The 18890-nt window shown below is 39.0% G+C and overlaps 1 protein-coding gene and 1 long non-coding RNA gene across 7 annotated transcripts in view; one reads left to right on the top strand and one right to left on the bottom strand.

Annotated features, from left to right (window-relative positions):
- Positions 1-18890, top strand: part of FGF12 (fibroblast growth factor 12) — a 538421-nt gene that overhangs the window by 321482 nt on the left and 198049 nt on the right. For all 6 annotated transcript variants that reach the window (XM_082461586.1, XM_082461585.1, XM_082461584.1 and 3 more), the window contains one exon: positions 13289-13399. In XM_082461586.1, the coding sequence (XP_082317712.1) occupies positions 13348-13399 (52 nt within the window). In that variant the 5' untranslated portion in view covers positions 13289-13347. The remainder of the gene's footprint in view (positions 1-13288; positions 13400-18890) is intronic.
- On the bottom strand, positions 2189-13278 carry LOC309660687. The gene is made up of 2 exons (XR_014263544.1): positions 3278-13278; positions 2189-3060 (listed from the first exon to the last, which is right to left on the bottom strand). It is a non-coding gene; the product is annotated as an uncharacterized lncRNA (long non-coding RNA).

Genomic DNA, 18890 nt, shown 5'->3' with positions numbered 1-18890 from the left:
GTTTTAGGACAGGTCCAACATCCTGCAGTTTCTCTGATGTCAGCGAACTGTCATGCCTGTGCTGTCCTGTTCATTTATTTCTGGTGCCAAAAGATGTGTCTATGAAAAAGAGGCCTTAAGACTAACTGAGAAGAGTTTTTTCTATGCCAAGTGAGGATGCTGTTATTACAGAAGACTATTTGGATGAATGGAGGTGTCTATACTTTCCCCCCATTTTTGTACCGGGAGGCCAAAAGCTTTAACTCCAGCTTAGTGTTTGCTGTTTGTTCTAGGTCCCTTGCTTCATAGGTTTCTACCATTTTTGTGGGCTGATCACCATAAAGGAAGAAGAGAGAAGTGTCAGCATGTTAGATTTCTTCAAGAAGCAACTGATGATTAGCAGTGAGAAGGTGTAGAGAGCAAAGGGTTCTGGCTTCAACACCTGGTTCTGGCATTTATTACCTCTGTGATTTAGAGCGAGTGACTTAACCTCTGTAAGCCTCAGTTTCCTAATCTATAAAAAAACGCCCAATGTCTGCCTTAAATTATTTCTGTGAGAATTTAAAGAGATAATCCACTTAAAGCACTTGGTATGTGGTAAATACTTGACAACTGTTATCTGTGAATAAAACTCAGGAGAATTTGCCCATCGCTACTGCTCCTAACCATGGGTCTTCCAAACCACATAAAGTCTATCAGAAAGTTAATCTACCCCACAAGCAAGGCCACTCGCTGGTTATAGAACATGCTACAACATGTATTCTTTAAAAAACAATTTTTAAAAAATTTTTATACAATTTTTAAAGGTTACTTTCTACTTACAGTTATTACAAAATATTAGCTCTATTCCCCGCGTTGTTCAATACCTCCTCGAGCCTATCTTACACCCAGTAGTTTGTGCCTCCCACTCCCCACCCCTATATTGCCCCCCATCCCACTGGTACGATGTGTATTCTTAATTCCTTAGAACAGCCTTCAGAAGCAGGTCCTGGTCATTCAAACGTTTCACAAGAAGCAAAGTATACCTGTGTATAAAGAAATGAAATAGCTTTCTGGATACCACACAGCTCATTTGGGATAAAGCCAGGATACCTGTGAGAGGATGAAAAATGGTTTTCATTTAAAGGGGTGCAGCACAGAAGGATCATGATGTATTAAAGAGCCCCGACTCCAGGGATTGGAAGACATGCTTTCATGGGTTTCCCCTCTCTCTGGTGTTCTGCTTCTTCATCTGTAGAATTAGATCATCCTGAAGGGCTTTTTTCTGGTTCTAAAATCTTCAGATTCTAGGATTATCTTCATGTGTGAAATATCTTGTGGTTTTCATCCTCCATAGCTCATTCATTAGTTGCCTGGAAGACAAGGTCCATTTCTTGGATGACAGTCTGAGAAAGACAGAGGGGCTGTGACTCAGTGAGGTTGACCAGAATCAAACTCCCCTTCATGAACGGAAATCCTTAGAAAGGCAAAGAAGTCATTTGGCTTCCTAGGAATGCTCACATTAAGCTTTTTCCACCCTCATTTTCCATGATCTTCTACACTGACACAGGGCTTTCTTAGAAGCCTAATGATAGATTTGGATTTAGGGAAGGAGAGGTCACACATTTTTCCAGAGCTGAAGGGGACTCTACCTACACATCCTGTCATCTACCAGGTCCCACCAAGCATCAGTCCTCAGGCTGATGTCTTCTCTCCATCCTCATTGCCACTGCCTACCTAAGGCCTTATTATATGTCACAGCTTCCTACGTGGCTTCCACGACAACAGCACCACCCACTCTAAGTCATCCTTCTCTGTTGTTCCCCAGTATGGCTTTCTAAAATACTGCCCTCATAATTAATCCCCAGGCTTAAAATCCTTCAGTTTCCCTATCGTCTGATGCAGTGGTACCTAATGCTTCTCTTCTCTGAAGTGAGTGGGGCAACACAAACTTTTGCCATGTGGATATTTTAATTTTTGTGTGTGTTTAGTATTGGTCCTTTTTAAACATTTGAACTTTCATTTATAATATATGCATAATATATGGTATTCATAAATTACCTACATGTAATTTATAAATAATAAATACACATACATGTGTTACCAAAAGTCAGGTCTGGCTGCTTGCTGCTCGAAAGCCACTACCTGAGAGGCAAGGTTGGTGGAAAGGAAAGTTTGCTTTTTTTTTTTTTAATCTTATTTGTAAGTTTGGATTTTCTTTTTTTTAAAAAAATTTTATTGGAGTATAGCTGATTTACAATGTTATGTTAGTTTCAGGTGTACAGCAAAGTGACTCAGTTATACATATACATATACCGTTCTTTTTCAGATTCTTTCCCCATATAGGTTAATATTGAGTGATATTCTGTGTTATACATTAGGTCCTTGTTGGTTATCTATCTTATATATAGTAGTGTGTGTATGTTAATACCAAGCTCCTGATTTATCCCTCCCCCCAATGTTTCCCTTTCGGTAACCATAAGTCTGTTTGGAAAGTTTGCTTTATTTTGGAGGCTGGCAACTGGGGGAGAGGGCAGGCTCATGTCCAAAGGCCAACTGCCCCCTGACAATCAGTAGGCAAGAGCTTTTAAAGGGGAGATTCAGGGGTGTATGGGCAGAGGGAGGGAGCTACGTGTAGAAAAGACACAGCTCTGACAATCATCTTGAAGTTAGTCATGTGGTGGTCTGATCAGTGTCATCTTGATTGTTTTAAGTTCAGTTCCAGGGTTGGTTTGAGTTCAGTCCCAGGTGCCTTCAGTTCCAGGGTCGGTTTTTTCCCATTTCTTTGAGGCCAGTTCTCAGAATTGTGGCAGCTTCTGTCATGGCTACAGTCTCGTCATCATGCAGTTAACTTGTTGCACCTGGTGGGATTTTCAGTATCTACAAAACAGCTCACAGGATACGGCTCAGAGTACTATCCATAGCCCTTGAGGAGGAACTAAAAGTTCTTGACTTTATTTAATGACTAAGCTATTATTATTTGGTCTTGTTTGACTGCTTTTCCTTTGTTTCTGTATTTTCTCATTTCTCTGATTACATTTATTCTTTGACTAAGGTTTTTCTACAGACAAGGCAGAGGGCATGGGAGGGTGGGGTTCTGCCCTGGGAAGGCCTCAGAGTGTCCTACTCCATTTCATACGGAGGCTGTAGATTTAACATTTTTTACAGATGGAGATGTATGCTCAAAAGAGTTCGGAGATCATTGGTTTAAAAGGTAAACTTTATTAGCTTTGCTTAAAGAACCTCAAGTGTCCTGGGACCATATTTCCCTTTTGCTGTCACCTCCAGCCGCTGCGTGCGCCCTCTTATTTCCCCACACCCTGGCCATGCCATGTGCTTGTCCCGTCTCTGGACATGCTCAGTTTGTGTGTCCCATGGGGCTGTCCCTCCTGCTCATGCTGCTCGAAGCACACCTGCCCTGCCTGTTCAAGGCCAAGTCTAAAATGTTGCTTCATCTTTGAAGCCTTTCTTAACTGCTTCTTGTCCCAGAACTCACCATCCCAGGTAAAGTTAGCACCTGCGCTCTGTGATTCCATGGCATTTTGTTTGTTCCTCTAGGACAGCACTTTCCATGTTCACTGGGTATGGTTAGTTGTGTGTGCATCTCAGTGAGGAGGCCGTGGGTGCCTTCAAGGCAGGAACTGCATCTTACTCATCTTTGTACCCATCACCTAGTACATGTTGGAAGTCAGTAAATGGTAGTTGAGTTATTTTAAATTTTCATGAGCATCTTACAGAGAGGAAGCTGAGAGGGAGGGGGTTAATGGTATGAGGAATAAAATTGGCTCAGTACAGAAACCCCATCCTGATGGGCATTTCCCTGCCCTGCTTCTCCCGTCTTCCCCAGCTCAGACTGGTTTAGTGAAGAGGATATTCTGGAAAAGCGTGTCCTTCTTTCCATTTAGCTTTGAGGCAGCATGAAGGTTAAGGATTGCCCGTCTCAAGGTCACTTGATTCCCGCTGAGCAGGGCTTTGGAGACTGTTCAGTTTATGGCGGACGCCGCTGTGCTTGTCAACTGTGTTCAGTGTGGAGGGGCTGAGTCGAGACTGAAAATGGAAAGAAAGGCACTGAAGGCTGGAGGCATGATATTCAAAGGCTGTCAACATCTTTCTTACAAATGAGGAGCTCCTCTAAAAGTCACGGGTCACAGTGGAAAATCCCAGATATAACTTATCTCCTTTCTATCCACATACACATACCTCTCACCTACCCGGTGCCTGGCACTGTGCTACGTGCTGGGACAGGGTCAGGAGTCATTCAAGGTCCTTGCCCTTGAGTTGTACCTAGTTCAGCAGCAGAGACAGACCGTATGCAAACAGCTGTAACAGTGTAGGGAGTCCTCTCCTAGCCTGTGCCCCAGGGAGCTGTGCAGAGGGAGTGATTAATTTAGCCTCAGGGTGTCAGGGAAGGCCCCGTGGAAGACAGCTGAACCTGGAAGACTGAGGAGGAGTAGTTCTGGGCAGAGAGAAGGCAGGGCATGGGATGTGCGTTTCAGGCAGAGGGAACTACATCGGCAAGGGTCTAGAGCAAGGGTTGGCCAGCTTTTTCTGGAAAGGGCCTGTTAGTAAATATTTCAGGCTTTTCAGGCTGTAGGGTCTCCATTGCAACTACTCATCTCTGTTGTTGTAACATGGAAGTAGCCAGGGGCAAATGTGTGAATGAAGGCGCACAGGCTGTGTTCCAATAAAACTTTATTTACAGAATTGGCAGCGACAGGACTGTAGTTTGCCAACTCCTGGTCGAGAGGAGGATCTTCAGAGAGCCTCTCATCTGCTGGTTCCCAGTCTTTTCAAGCATTAGGATTACTTTGCATCTGCTACTCCCTGTTTCCGGATGCTCTTAGCTATTACCCCACAGCTCTTCATCAGGTCTCGGTGAAGTCCACTTCTAACCACGCTGTTCACAACACATCCATCCCCTGGACGCTCCATCCTTTTTCATCGCTTTCATTTTCATCATGGCACCTATACGAAAACTCTTATGTATGAATTGTTTGTTTACTTCTTGTCTTTCCTGCTGGAATGTAAGCTTCATGGCTTGTTCTCTGTTGTATTCAGTGCTGTGCTGGATCCTGGAGCCTGGGATGCTCATTTTTTCTGCTCCAGCTCTGCATCCAGTGAGGTCAAATGATAGTTTTAAATCAGCCACGGTGGGAAGATTTACCCCGTGGAAATCCCATGGAAATCAGGTTTGGGGCATTTTTTTAAAAAGAGCTGTTTTATGAGCATATCACTGGTTCTCCCCTCTACCTAGAATACCCACCAGAAAGTCTGGTGCTCAGTAAATACTTGATTTTTTAATAAAACGTGCTACCAGTATCTGCTGATTGAGAAAATAGATCTCCGCTTATAGATACAGAATCCTCTTGCCATTATTAGTGCTTCACAGGGATTTCCATGGCCCTTAGATGGGTAACTGCTGAGGGCACCATCGCCTTCACTTGACCTATGGGAAGACTGAGGGCTCAGGACAGGTACGTGGTAATCTTTACCCCACAGAGCAGACAGATTCTGCTAGGCCATGATGTCACATCTCCGCCTTATTCGCTGCAGTCTCCCGAGTGAATGTGGGGTCTCAGGTCTGTGTCTCTTTTACTAAACAAGTATTTTTAATGAATTCCCCAGTTTAGTGTGATTGTCATTTCTGCAGAGTGTTCAAAAGTCCAGATAAGTTCTATCCTCTTTCACATGTCTTACTGTATCCATTTCTGATTTGTCTGGGGCTTTGATTTATGGTATGTAAATGTGCCCTAGTCTATACCCTTTAGCTGTGATTGTCATAAATATATGTTTATGAACAATCTCCTACCCTGACAATCTATTTTGAAATCTGCAGTGGTATGAAGCCCAGAAGCACTTGACAAGAATCAAAATTTAACAGCCTCTTCAATCTCAGTTCCTTTAAGTGGGCAACATTAAACCTTGACACCAAGGGTCTGGTTTGTAAGCCCACAGAAACTGATTAAAAAGCCCCATCAAATTACTACACAATGCATGCTTAACTTTTACAAAGTACTCTCCATTTGCAGGATGCCTGCTAAACAGTCTTTTCAATTCCCTGTCCTAAGCACACACTAAGAAACAGAAACGTGAACTTGTATTTAACAGCCATCTGGCTTATCTCAAAGCTTTCCAGGACCTCAGGGCTAGAAAGGACCTTGCATTGCCATGCAGAATGCCTTAGCTTTCAGAGATATCTGTGTCCTTCATAGCTGTCCTGACCTGTAGTTTTTTCTGCTTCTCTCTGTTTGCTTCTGTCCAATGATGGAGAACTCACTCTTTCCTTAGGCAGCCTGTTTTCTTTTCGAATACAGTTTACAGAAAGTTCATTTTTACCTGCCTCCCTGTAACATTCAGCCATCGCCCCTAGTTCTATGCCTGTGGAGCCACTCAGAACAAATTGGCCTCTTCTTACTTCCGTCTCCTCTTCTGTCTTCTTACTTCTGCTCTCAAGAAAGTGGGGACAGCTCTCACGTCCCCTGCATCCTCCTTTCTCCAGGCTTCATATCGACTGTTCATTCAGCCATTCTTCATATGACAGTCCTTTGTACCACCCTCTTTATTTGGCTCCTGTTCCTCTGGACATGTTCCAGTTTTGCCGGTGTCCTTCTTAAAGTGACTGAACAGTGCTGGAGAACAGCTGGGACCATAGAATGTTACGCTAGATCTGCCTCTTCACTTACTAGTTCTGTAACCTAGGGTAAGTGATGTAGCTTCTCTGAATCTCGATAATCTCACCTGACAAATGAGAAAAGTACCTTACACATTCAGTTGTTGTGAATACCAGATACAACTGTAGTGAAATCATTGCGGGAGTGCCTGCTACAAAGTAGATGGGTTCATAATACGGCCATTGTTATTATAATAAATACTATTAATTCTCTGGCTATAGCTCATAATAAAGTTTGGATCACTTACAGTTTTCATTTTAGATTGGAGTTTACATGGGGGCACTTTCTCTAAGTTTAGGTGCAAATGTTGAATAGGCTGGCCCTAGATAAACACAATGCAATTTTAGGATCTCATATATATATGCCTGTATATAAAATATGTCAATATTAAATATATATTTCTTGCATGGTTTCCTGTAACTCCTTTCCTTTGTCACTCCCACACTTCAATAACTGATGCACAACTAGGTGTTCCTCCCCCTCCTTCTCATCTCTTCTCTACCTTCTTGCCCCCGAGTCCTGCAGCTTGCACAAGATACATACAGATTATGTCTTGGCTGCTCTTTGGGAAGGAAAGGACAATGTTCATTCAGTATATCAGAGACGAGTCTTTTCCTAACTCATCTGTGTGTTGGCTGGATGACCTTCGACAAGACATTTTCCCTCTGAGGCTCAGTTTTTCTTTTTTATCTTTCAACTTGATGAAGGAAGGTATTTTGATGAAGGAAGGTATTGGATTCTGAGTTCCTTTCCAGTGCTAAAATTCATTCTATTTTCTACAATCTAGTATTCATTTTGAGACGTGTGATTAGGCTTCCTTGGCTCTGGCTGTGTTCTGGTTTCCAGCGTGTTCCTAGGTAACTGTTCCATAGCACTACACTTTAAGGCAGCAGGAACGTCTAGATAATTCCTTCAGGTCTCAGCTTTTCTGAGTGGCTTTGAAGTCAAACCTTCTGTGGAAATTGCCACGTCATCCTGAAGGGAAGCGGAGCTGAACATGAATTCCTATGCTTTACCTTCTTTCTCACCAACCTCTTTGAAGGTAAAATTTCTTACTTTTGTGGCTCTAATTATTATTTTTAATAAACTTTTTATTTGAAAATGGTTTTACATTTACAGAAAAGTTAAGATAGTACAAAGAGTTCCCATGAAGCCTACACCCAGTTTCCCATATGAACATCTTACATTCGTTTGGTATGTTTGTGACAATTAGTGAATCAGTATTGATACCTTATGAGTAACTAAAGTCCATACTTTATTCAGATGTCCTCAGCTTTTTACCTAATGTCCTTTTTCAGTTCCAGGGGCCCATCTAGGATACATTACATTTAGTTGTCTTATCTCCTTAGTCTCCTCTTGGCTGTGACATTTTCTCAGAATTTTTTTTTGAATTTTTGACAGTTTCGAGGGGTACTAGTCAGTTGTTTTGTAGAACGTCCTATAGTTGAGATTTGTTTGATGTTTTTCTCATGATTAGACTGGGGTTATGGGTTTTGGGGAGGAAGATCACAGAGATAAAGTGCCATTCTCATTACAGCATATCAAGGGTATCAAGGTATCAAGGCTATCAGCGTGATTTATGACTGTGGACCTTAACCTTGACCCCCGGCTGAGGTAGCATTTTTTCTGTCGGGTTTCTGCACTGTGAAGTTACTCTCTACCCCTCTACCCCCTTTTCATAGTCTCTTAGGAAGGGTGTCACTATGTACAACCACTGCTAGTTCTTTTCACCTAACCGTCCAAGGTGGGTATTTCTGATGGCTGTTGTCTTTTCTTCCACCAGAATTCTCCTATTTTGTTGACATTTCCGAGGGCTTTATCATCTAAATCCAGCCAGTGTTAAGGAAGAGAAAATGTGGAGGATAATGTTTGCTTTTAAAAGCCTTGGCCTGAAAATGACACACATCACTTCCACTTAACATTCCATATGACACTCATTCATCTGCCAAACCTAACTGCAAGGGAGGCTAGGACATATGGTCTAGCTGGGTGCCCAGGCAGAAGAGGAAATGGATTTTAGAGAAAATCTAGCAGTATTTGCTACACTACTTTAGAGTACAAAAGGGAACAAACTAAACCAATGTCTTATCATCATCTAATAATATAGCCATTGCTTCATAAAAAAATGAAAAAATAATGGAAAAACATAATCTTAGAATCAAGGAGAGTCATATAAATTGAAAATAAAATTAGCTTAATAAACAACTTACTCTGTTGACCATATTTTTCTTACTTCACTGTTTACCTGTGAACATTTGTTGAGAATAGGCACTTACCTGCGTGTCAGCATTTGCAAAACTCTGCTGTATATTATGCCTATACCAGATTCTGCATCATTCCCAAAGTCTGCCATGCTGTTTTTTCCTTCATCCATTGTTTTTCTGGAATGCCCTTCCTCTGGTTTCTTTGCCTATGAAAATGCTATTCACTCCTCAAGTGACAGGTGAGGTGCCTTCATCTAACTTCTAGACAGAGTTAGTCCCTTGCTCCTTGTGACATCATGTCACTTTGCTTCCATTCATCATTTAACAGCTGTCTCACACTATGTGTACGTATGTTTCATGCATTAGACTGGGTGCTCCCTGAGGACAGCACAGGTTTTATTAATCTGTTAGATGCCTAAGCATGGTCTGAAAAATAAAAAGCATGTTTTGTTGAATGCACTCAGCATGCTAGATATCCCAAAAAGTGGTCTCATTTTTTTTAAACCCTTTTCTTTAAAATACAACAAGACATTTTCTTTTTTTTCCCCCAATTATAAAAGTGATCCTCCCTTACGATAGCCAAGCCTTCCTGGTGGAGGTGATCTTGAGCTGAGCCTGGAAAGGTTGATAGGATTTGATAGTAATAAAGGTATAGGCCTGTCGGGCAGGCTATACTGCTTTCCGTGACACATCCTAGGTTCAGGGCATTTGTTTAATAGATGGTCAGGGCTCTTTTGAAACAGCTATAGTGTAAAACATTCACGTTCATAGATCATCACATAATTAAAACTCAGACTCTGAGCTTGCTCTGTACTGCTCTTGGGTGGTGGGGCTTGGTGTACAGCCGTATGCTCATTATCTTGAACAGGAGTTACCAACCTGAATTCCCAGGGTCCCAACAGGGGGATAGCTTCACCGTAGCAAAAGGAGTGTTTAATTACAGCTACAGAAAGAAGAGCATGACAAAAACCCAAACAATCATTTTCAGGCTTTAATGATTCAGCTGCCATGCATCTCATTACCTATCAAAACATGACTTCTTAAAGTGACCTTATCAAGTTTATTAGAGATAAAGTATGAATTATAAGACAGTTGTTCCTTTCCTTCCTTCTATCCTTTTCTATCCTCTACTCTTAATCTTTTGGTTACTTTAGTGACTTTACAAGCTCAATTATTAATATTTTACTAAAACATGAATCAGCAAAGTCTATTTGTAAAATACTTCCTTTGGTTTACTTACACTGTTTCCTCAATTTTCAGGGTTGAAAAATTAGACCTTAATTAGGATTTATATTTTTATGGGTTTTTTAATTTCATATTATCACATTTATTCATCTTAAATTCTAAATTATTATAGTTAGCCTAGAAATTATTTTTTCCCATTACACAGATAGGAAAACAGCCTCAGATACTAAGTGACTTGCTCAGGACCCCACAGCAACTGTGGTTCAAAGCTGGGTCTCCTGATTGCACATCTAGAGCTGAACGTACCACATTAACATCTGCCTGTCAACCAGTTAGCCTTGTGGCAGAGGCTCACACATTCTTTTATTTCTCCTAATTATAAAAGTGACCCACACTTACGATAGCCAAGTCTTCCTGAAGAGGTGATCTGGAACTAAGCCTGGGAAGGTTGGTAGGGCTTAATAGATGGTAGGGGTACAGGATATTTTTTTGCAGTGAGGTTAGATAGCTACATGCTTCTCCTACATGTCCCTTGTGGGTCAGGGGCATGGAGACAACACATTGAGAATGAATCCATGCCTTGATTTCTGGCACTACTTAGAGGAGAAGATTCTCAAATCAAAGAGACTTTAAGTCAAAGGTGCTCAAATTATAAATACATTGAATTTATTTAACCATAGCAATAATACATAGTTATCAATCAGAATGCCTAATTTCAGGTTTAGTTCTTTTTTTAATACCCTACTTCCTCATTACCAGTTTTTTTTGGCAACTTTTCTACTTCTTAGGACTGCTTTGAAGAAGACATGTTTATATAGGCATTGCCTCAAATTCCCAAGTATGTGTGATCTAGTCATATGTGTGAAAGACATATGTCATAGGGAGCAGGTCCATTCCCAAAGAGTTTATTGCATTGATCCTTATCTAGAACTCTTATCTAGACTCAAACATCAATAAATGTGTTTAGTTTAACACACAGTACTTAGCATGTTGCCTGCCCAAAAAAAGAGGTTCTGAGTAAATATTGGTTTAATAAATTGGTGAAGGAATGACACTGTCAGTTGAAATTCATTGATTGTCTTTTTGAGGATAACACATAACTACTTCACCAGTCATATGATTTCTATCCTTGCCTCAATTTTTATCACCAGAAGCAGCATTTTTCTTTTTCTTTTCTTTTTTTTTTTTTTTTTTAAAGAGAGGGCAGATTCTTTTTTTATTTTATTTGATTTTTGGCTGTGTTGGGTCTTCGTTTCTGTGCTAGGGCTTTCTCTAGTTGCGGCAAGCGGGGGCCACTCTTCATCGCGGTGCGCAGGCCTCTCACTATCGCGGCCTCTCTTGTTGCGGAGCACAGGCTCCAGACGCGCAGGCTAGTAGTTGTGGCTCACGGGCCTAGTTGCTCCGCGGCATGCGGGATCTTCCCAGACCAGGGCTCGAACCCGTGTCCCCTGCATTAGCAGGCAGACTCTCAACCACTGTGCCACCAGGGAAGCCCCATTTTTCTTTTTCTACTAATTTTTATGAAATAGGGCTATAAATGTGCTCAAGTAGTCTAATTTTTTCCCAAAACTGAAGTAGAGACAAAGATGGTGGTGATGTACCAGTCAGAATGGCCATCATCAAAAAATCTACAAACAATAAATGCTGGAGAGGGTGTGGAGAAAAGGGAACCCTCTTGTGCTGTTGGTGGGAATGTAAATTGATACAGCCACTATGGAGAACAGTATGGAGGTTCCTTAAAAAACTAAAAACAGAACTACCATATGACCCAGCAATCCCACTACTGGGCATATACCCTGAGAAAACCATAATTCAAAAAGAGTCATGTACCACAATGTTCATTGCAGCACTATTTACAATAGCCAGGACATGGAAGCAACCTAAGTGTCCATTGACAGATGAATGGGTAAAGAAGATGTGGCACATATATACAATGGAATATTACTCAGCCATAAAAAGAAACAAAATTGAGTTATTTGGAGTGAGGTGGATGGACCTAGAGTCTGTCATACAGAGTGAAGTAAGTCAGAAAGAGAAAAACAAATACCATATGCTAACACATATATATGGAATCTGAAAAAAAAAAAAGGTTCTAAAGAACCTAGGGGCAGGACAAGAATAAAGATGCAGACGTAGAGAATGGACTTGAGGACACGGGGAGGGGGAAGGGTAAGCTGGGACGAAGTGAGAGAGTGGCATGGACATATATACACTACCAAGTGTAAAGTAGATAGCTAGTGGGAAGCAGCCACATAGCACAGGGAGATCAGCTCGGTGCTTTGTGACCACCTAGAGGGATGGGATAGGGAGGATGGGAGGGAGACACAAGAGGGAGGAGATATGGGGATATATGTATATGTATGGTTGATTCACTTTGTTATAAAGCAGAAACTAACACACCATTGTAGAGCAATTATACTCCAATAAAGATGTTAAAAAAAAAAAAGAAGAATGGTGGTAATGCTGTAGAAAATAGATTGTTGCTGGCAGCTAGTACCACAGTGAGAAAGCTTTAAATATTTATGTTAGCTGCTATACAGAAATTCAAATGTGGTATACAAAGATCAGTTTGATGGTATTTGTGTGTAGGGTGTTTTTAAAAGCTGAAGACCACTTCTGGTTTGAAATACAGAAATATGCATGGCTTGATTTTTTTGTGTGTGCTGGAAAAATGACTTTTGTAGTATTGGGGTTCACTCGGATGAAGTATTTACTGAAGGTGAAATCTGTTTCCACATACTTTTCCAGTGACATCTCATGGCTATGGGGGTTTGGCTTTTTCCTGTGGTTCTCAACCAAGGCTGAATTTGATCAGAATTTCAAAGCCCAGGAAAGATAGATAGTTGTCATTCAGCAGAAATAGAAGTCTTCCAGGACTTGATTATGACTGCTGAAAGCTTAGCAATTACAGTGGCAGTTTGGTCTGAACCGTGATTCTGGAATGGGACCACAAACTTAGTGGCATCTTGCAGCCAGACACTAGATGCAGGAGGGAGAGACATAATTCATTTTTTAGCACACCTCTGTATTTTCTAATCATAATGAGCTTTTATTCATTTACATTTGGTTTACTGTTGCAGAGATTTATTGATCTGCCTCTAGAAAGAAAAAAAAGTACAGATATGTTACCAAAATGCCTTCCTTTCAAATAGTTATTTCAATATATAAACCACTGACATTTATGCATTTACTTCAGGAATGTTTTTGACAATTTGCAAGTGTGCATTAAAAAAAAAAAAATTTCAATAATCATTTCATTTTGTTCTGCAGAACCCCAGCTGAAAGGAATTGTGACAAGGTTATTCAGCCAGCAGGGATATTTCCTGCAGATGCACCCAGATGGTACCATTGACGGGACCAAGGACGAAAACAGTGACTACAGTAAGGCACATTAGCTTCTTGCAATCCAGTTACAATCAAATGTATGGCCCAGTGTATCTTAAACTTAAAGCATGGCCAGGCTACCTTTGGAACTATTCAACTACTAGTAAGCTGGTGTCTTTTCCTTTATCCTTTTTGCTATGATTCCCTATAGCTAGGAGACAGTAAGGGACAGAGATTATGTACTCAATAAGAAGGTAGGAGGCTTGAAGGAGTTCTGACCGGTCAGTGGACAAGAATTTCCTCTCATCCCACTGTTTGTAGTCAGGATGATGTTAAGTATTCATAGAAGCAAGGCAGACCTTCCAGCACAAAATGGTATTTTAATCCTGGAACCAAACAGTAAACATGTTATAGTAATTCTTAGAACATCATTTCTGGAAGACCAAAGTTACTTCTCAAGGTAAACATTGAATATATACATATGTATATTACATGTTATTTTATTTTGATTGAGGACAAAATTATTGATTTAAAAAGAAAAATATATTAAAATATTATGATAACAAGATAATAAAGACTGGTAGAACTGCAATTTTGTTTATAGTTTTTTGAGATAAAATGCAAACATTAATAGATTATTGATAATATCCCTGGAAATAATGTTTAACTAATTTAACTATATAGGTGACAAGTTTGATAACTAAACAAATCATCAAGGTCTGAGAGAGTATATTTGCATTTCAGAAGAATTTTGATTGCAAGCCTCAGAGCCAAGAATGATCACTTTCATCATATCTTTCAGTTTCTGAATAATCGTGTACAGATACCTGGGGGGAAATTCGTGTTGTTCTAAAATTATACAGGGCATCATATTGTTTCCCAAAGTTTGTCTGTATTCCCTGCTAGATCTTTAGTACTAGTCACATAGTAAATGCTCATTAAATCTATATCCAATTGAGTTGTCTTCTGATGGAGGTGATTTTGTGGTTCGACTGACATTCTACCCAATTGCATAAGATAATCTAAGAAGTCTGATATTTTATGGTGAACTATCTTTTAAATTAAAAATAAAGATCTCAGGAAAGAGCTATAATCCCTAGAGTGTGAAAATGCTCTTGTCCACCCCTTCTAAATTATTCTTTGTTCACTTAATGTTACACATTACAAAATATGAATTACAATAAAGAAAAGATCTTATTATAAAGAATTTCATCCCATTTTCTGCCAGGTAGGTGATTAGCTTATTGTGGTTTGCACTGTTGGTTTATGTTTGTGGGAATGCATTCTTTAAGTGATTTAAGGTTTAACTGAGTACAGAAGAATGAGGATGCTTTCCTCTCCATGTAGAATTTTCATTTATTACATCTGAACTTGAATTCAGATTTAGTGAAGCTACAAGTATAGGTGGAAAGAATCAAGGATGTGGCTTAGCTGTGTCACCCGTGCTATCTCTGGGGTATCCCTTGTTCTGGTTTCTTTTTCTATAAAATGATGTGGCTGGAGATGATAATATTAATATCCTTTGTCAGACAGAACCATCCACCCAACTTAAAAAAAAAGATTGAAAAATTATAAATTGATGAAGATAGATTCAATCCTCAAGTGAGCCAAATAGCCGTAGCCACAGGATACAGCTGTTACCTAGACAGCTGTCCTGTGGATCCGTGACGTTTATCACGGGGCAGTGGCAGAGAGGTGAGGGTGAAAGCGTGGGGTCAACCAACACAAATAACTTCCTTCAGTGTTTTTAGAAAAATAATTGAAAGTGCTTTCTCTGCAGATGCTGGGTCAATGGCTAATATAGATCTACAACCACATATAAATACACACACTTATATGCACATATACGTAATATATATACGTATACATAGAGGCGTAATGGCATGACGAATAACACACATACTGAGGGTGCTACATTTTGTCAGAAACTTTTAGAAACTGTCTGAATTCACAACTTTAAAATATCTTATTTTTTATTAAGACAAACTACTGCATACATTTATTGATATGTTGGTATTAAAAGGAGTTTAAATATACAAAATAATAAGACTTAGATAAATTCATCTGGACACCCAACCCCTTGCTTAAAGTTTAGTTAAAAACATCAATACATTTGAAACCCCTGTTTGCTCTTTCTGGTGGAGTCCTGCTTTTCCCTTCAGTACCAGACATAACAACTATCTTGAATTTGACATTTTTTATTTCTGTGCAGTTTTATAAATACATTTTTTTTCATATATATATAATGCATATACTTACATCAGTCATAACATCATTTTGCATGTTTTTAAACTTTTTATAAGAGGAACATTGCTATATATAACTTTTATGTATTTTTCTTCCCCAATATTATGGTTGTGAGATGCATATATGGTGATATATTTGCTTTATATTATTCATTTTCATTTTTGTAAAGTATCCCATTGCATGAACATACCCAAATATATTTATCCATTCTCTTTTTGGTGGATAATTATCATTTCTATTTTCCCAAGGCAATTACAAATAGTGCTGCTAAAATATTTCTTGTAGATGTTGAAGAGGCCTTCGCTGACCATTCTTAATAAAACTAAACGTTTCACCTTGACCTATTCTGATACCCTGGTTTTTTTTTCTAGTCATAGCTCCTGTGATGACCTGATATGCATATTGTTGCAGTTTATTTGTTTATTTTTGATCTTCCTAGCAGGAGAATGTTTCATGAGTGAAGAGATTTTGTTTTGATCTTTAATGTATCTTTATTTTTTTTTTTCACATCTTTGTTGGAGTATAAATGCTTTACAATGTTGTGTTAGTTTCTGCTGTACAACAAAGTGAATCAGCTTTATGTATACATATATCCCCATATCTCCTCCCTCTTGTGTCTCCCTCCCACCCTCCCTATCCCACCCCTCTAGGTCATCACAGAGCCTCGAGTTGATCTCCTTGTTCTATGCAGCAGCTTCCCACTAGCCATCCATTGTACATTTGTGTCTTTAGAACCTAGAATGATCTTTAGTACATAGTAAGCACTCAGCAAAAATCGAAACGAATGAATGAATGTGTCCTTGTGCATGTGTAAAAGTTTCTCTTGATCATTGGCTAAATATTCTATCCACCTAAATATTTTTAACATTTGCTGTTGAAATAATGTTAGACTTCAGAAAAATTACAAAATAATACAGGAAATTCCTGTGTACTCTTCACCCAGCTTCCCCTAATGGGTACCACTTTATATAACAACAGTACAATTATCAAAGCCAGGAAATTAACCTTGGTACAATACTATTAATTGAGCTATAGACTTTATTCAGGTTTTGCCAGTTTTTTGACTAATGTAATTTCTTCTGATCCCCCCACACATATTTTAATTAAAAATATCCAATGAAACAAATAATTTTTATTTTTACATTTTCTGAGTGTGGATTGAGATAAAAATATCAGAGAAGGATTTAAATTCTACTCATGTTTTTTAATAGAAAATTATAAACCTCTAAGTTGTTAAAATGCCTTTTCTTTCTCTACTTTGTGTGGGCAGGAGTAAAAGCATTTGATTGTTTGGAAAAAAAAATCTTGTTACTATGAGCATCTGTCAGAAGTGTGCTCTTTGGTTCAGTAGACATCGTTAGGTCCAACCAACCTTACCATAGTTATCTTGGATTGAATTGATAGGACACCTGTTCTTTTGTTCATGAAGAAAAGACTAATTACATGTAATTGAGTACAAAACCAAATGGGTTTGTCAGCAACAACAGATACAAATCTCTGCAAGTGTAATGATACCAAAGATGTAAAACAGCGTTGGAACACTGACACAAAAAAGACAACTGCAGTTTGGAGAGTATTAATAGGAACATTTTACATAAAATTAGAGAGGTAATTATTCTGCTCCACCAGTTTCCATAGGAGAAGATACATTTGAAGAGGTCAAACATGCTGGGGTGAAAACAATTAAGATATTATAACCAAATGCATTGTTCCCTTTTTCTCTGAACAAAAATATTAACAGCCATTTCACTGTGGCATGAGCTGCCTGATAAATTAGTACAATGGTGAAACTGAAGATATTCAAGCAGGTGCTGTACTGTTACTTGTAGAGGGTTTATGAAAAAACCCCTTCAGTGTGGGAGGGGAAGAATGTGGTGGTGGTTGAGATAGTTTCAGAACTCAGTGACTTTTAAGGTCTCCTTCAGTCTTGAGATTCATTTAAAAATTATTTTGAATAGATAAGATAAGTATATGGTACAGAATTGTAAAGGCACGAAAAAAGATATACAGTTGAAGAAGAACAAAACAGTTCTTGACAGCCAAGAGCTGGCTCGGCGCTAGCAGCAGGCCGAATGTGAACAGGTTCATAGGGCGCCAAATCAGGCAAGGCCACTGTGACCATGATGGATCAGGACAAAAACAAGACCACTCTGTAATCATATCTGAATGCAGACAAAAACAAGAAAGTTGTCCAAACTACAAAATGATCAAATACTGCTGTATCCTGGTTTATATGGGTGGGTGCTGCCTCATCACCAGGAACAGGATGTTGCTCTGTTCTTCTTGCCTTCTAGATAAGAATTATTAAGATAGCCAATTATAGAATTACACCTGCATCCAAAGAGCATTCAACTTGGAATAAATCTGCTTTCTTTGAGCCCCCTTAAAAATCACTTAACATGAGACCAAATCCTGGAAGTCCTTTCTTACACCTTACTAAGACACCCCAGTTCTGCCATGGTGTATATTTTTCCTCCTCGCTGAGAGTCAATGAACCCAAATTTGTTTAACCACAGATGTGTGGATGTGTTTCTTTGACTAGAAGACATTAACATAGTCAAAAGCAATTTTCTGTCCCTCCCCTCTCTGCCACCTGGCCACATTTCTTGGTATTCTTCCAGATGCAGTCTGTGCATTAACAACATACACAATATTATATATCTGTATATGTCTATATTTATCTATCTATCTATCTATCTATCTATGTATCTATCTAATCTTGTTCAGTACTTTTTCTTAACTTAAAATGTTGTATTTACAAGACTTTTCCATATTAGGACATATTTAAATGGGATATTTTATTTAACTTAGTTTCCTCTTGAAGGACATTTCAGTTCTTTCTAATATTTTGCTAATGCACACTATGCTATAAACAATATCCTTGTACAGAAGTCATTCTGCATATGCGCAACTATATTTAGAGGATGGATATTTAGAAGAGGAATTGTTGGGTCAAGGTTTTATGCTTTTATATTTTTGAAAGATAGCTATTTCCTCTCCATCACACAAATTTACACTTAGAGTGACTGTTTCCTTATTTTCTAGTCAACACAATGTGTTATCAGACTTTTGGTTCTTTGTTACCTAAAAACATAAACTTTAAGTTTTCTTATTATGAGTTAGGTTGAGCACTTGTTCATATAGTTTATGAGCCACCTGCACTTCTTTTCCTATAAAATGTCTGTTTATATTTGTTTCTATTAAGTGTCTGTTTTATCATTTGCAAGAAATCTATTTATATTTTAAAAATCAGCTCACTGTTATGTGAGTTTCAAATATCTTTACTCATTTTGTTGTTTGC

The sequence above is a fragment of the Balaenoptera physalus genome (assembly GCF_965194825.1).
Source record: "Balaenoptera physalus genome assembly, chromosome: 4".
In the NCBI taxonomy this organism is placed as follows: Eukaryota; Metazoa; Chordata; class Mammalia; order Artiodactyla; family Balaenopteridae; genus Balaenoptera; species Balaenoptera physalus.
Note: the sequence above shows the minus strand (reverse complement) of the source record. Positions and strands in the feature narration are given on the sequence as shown.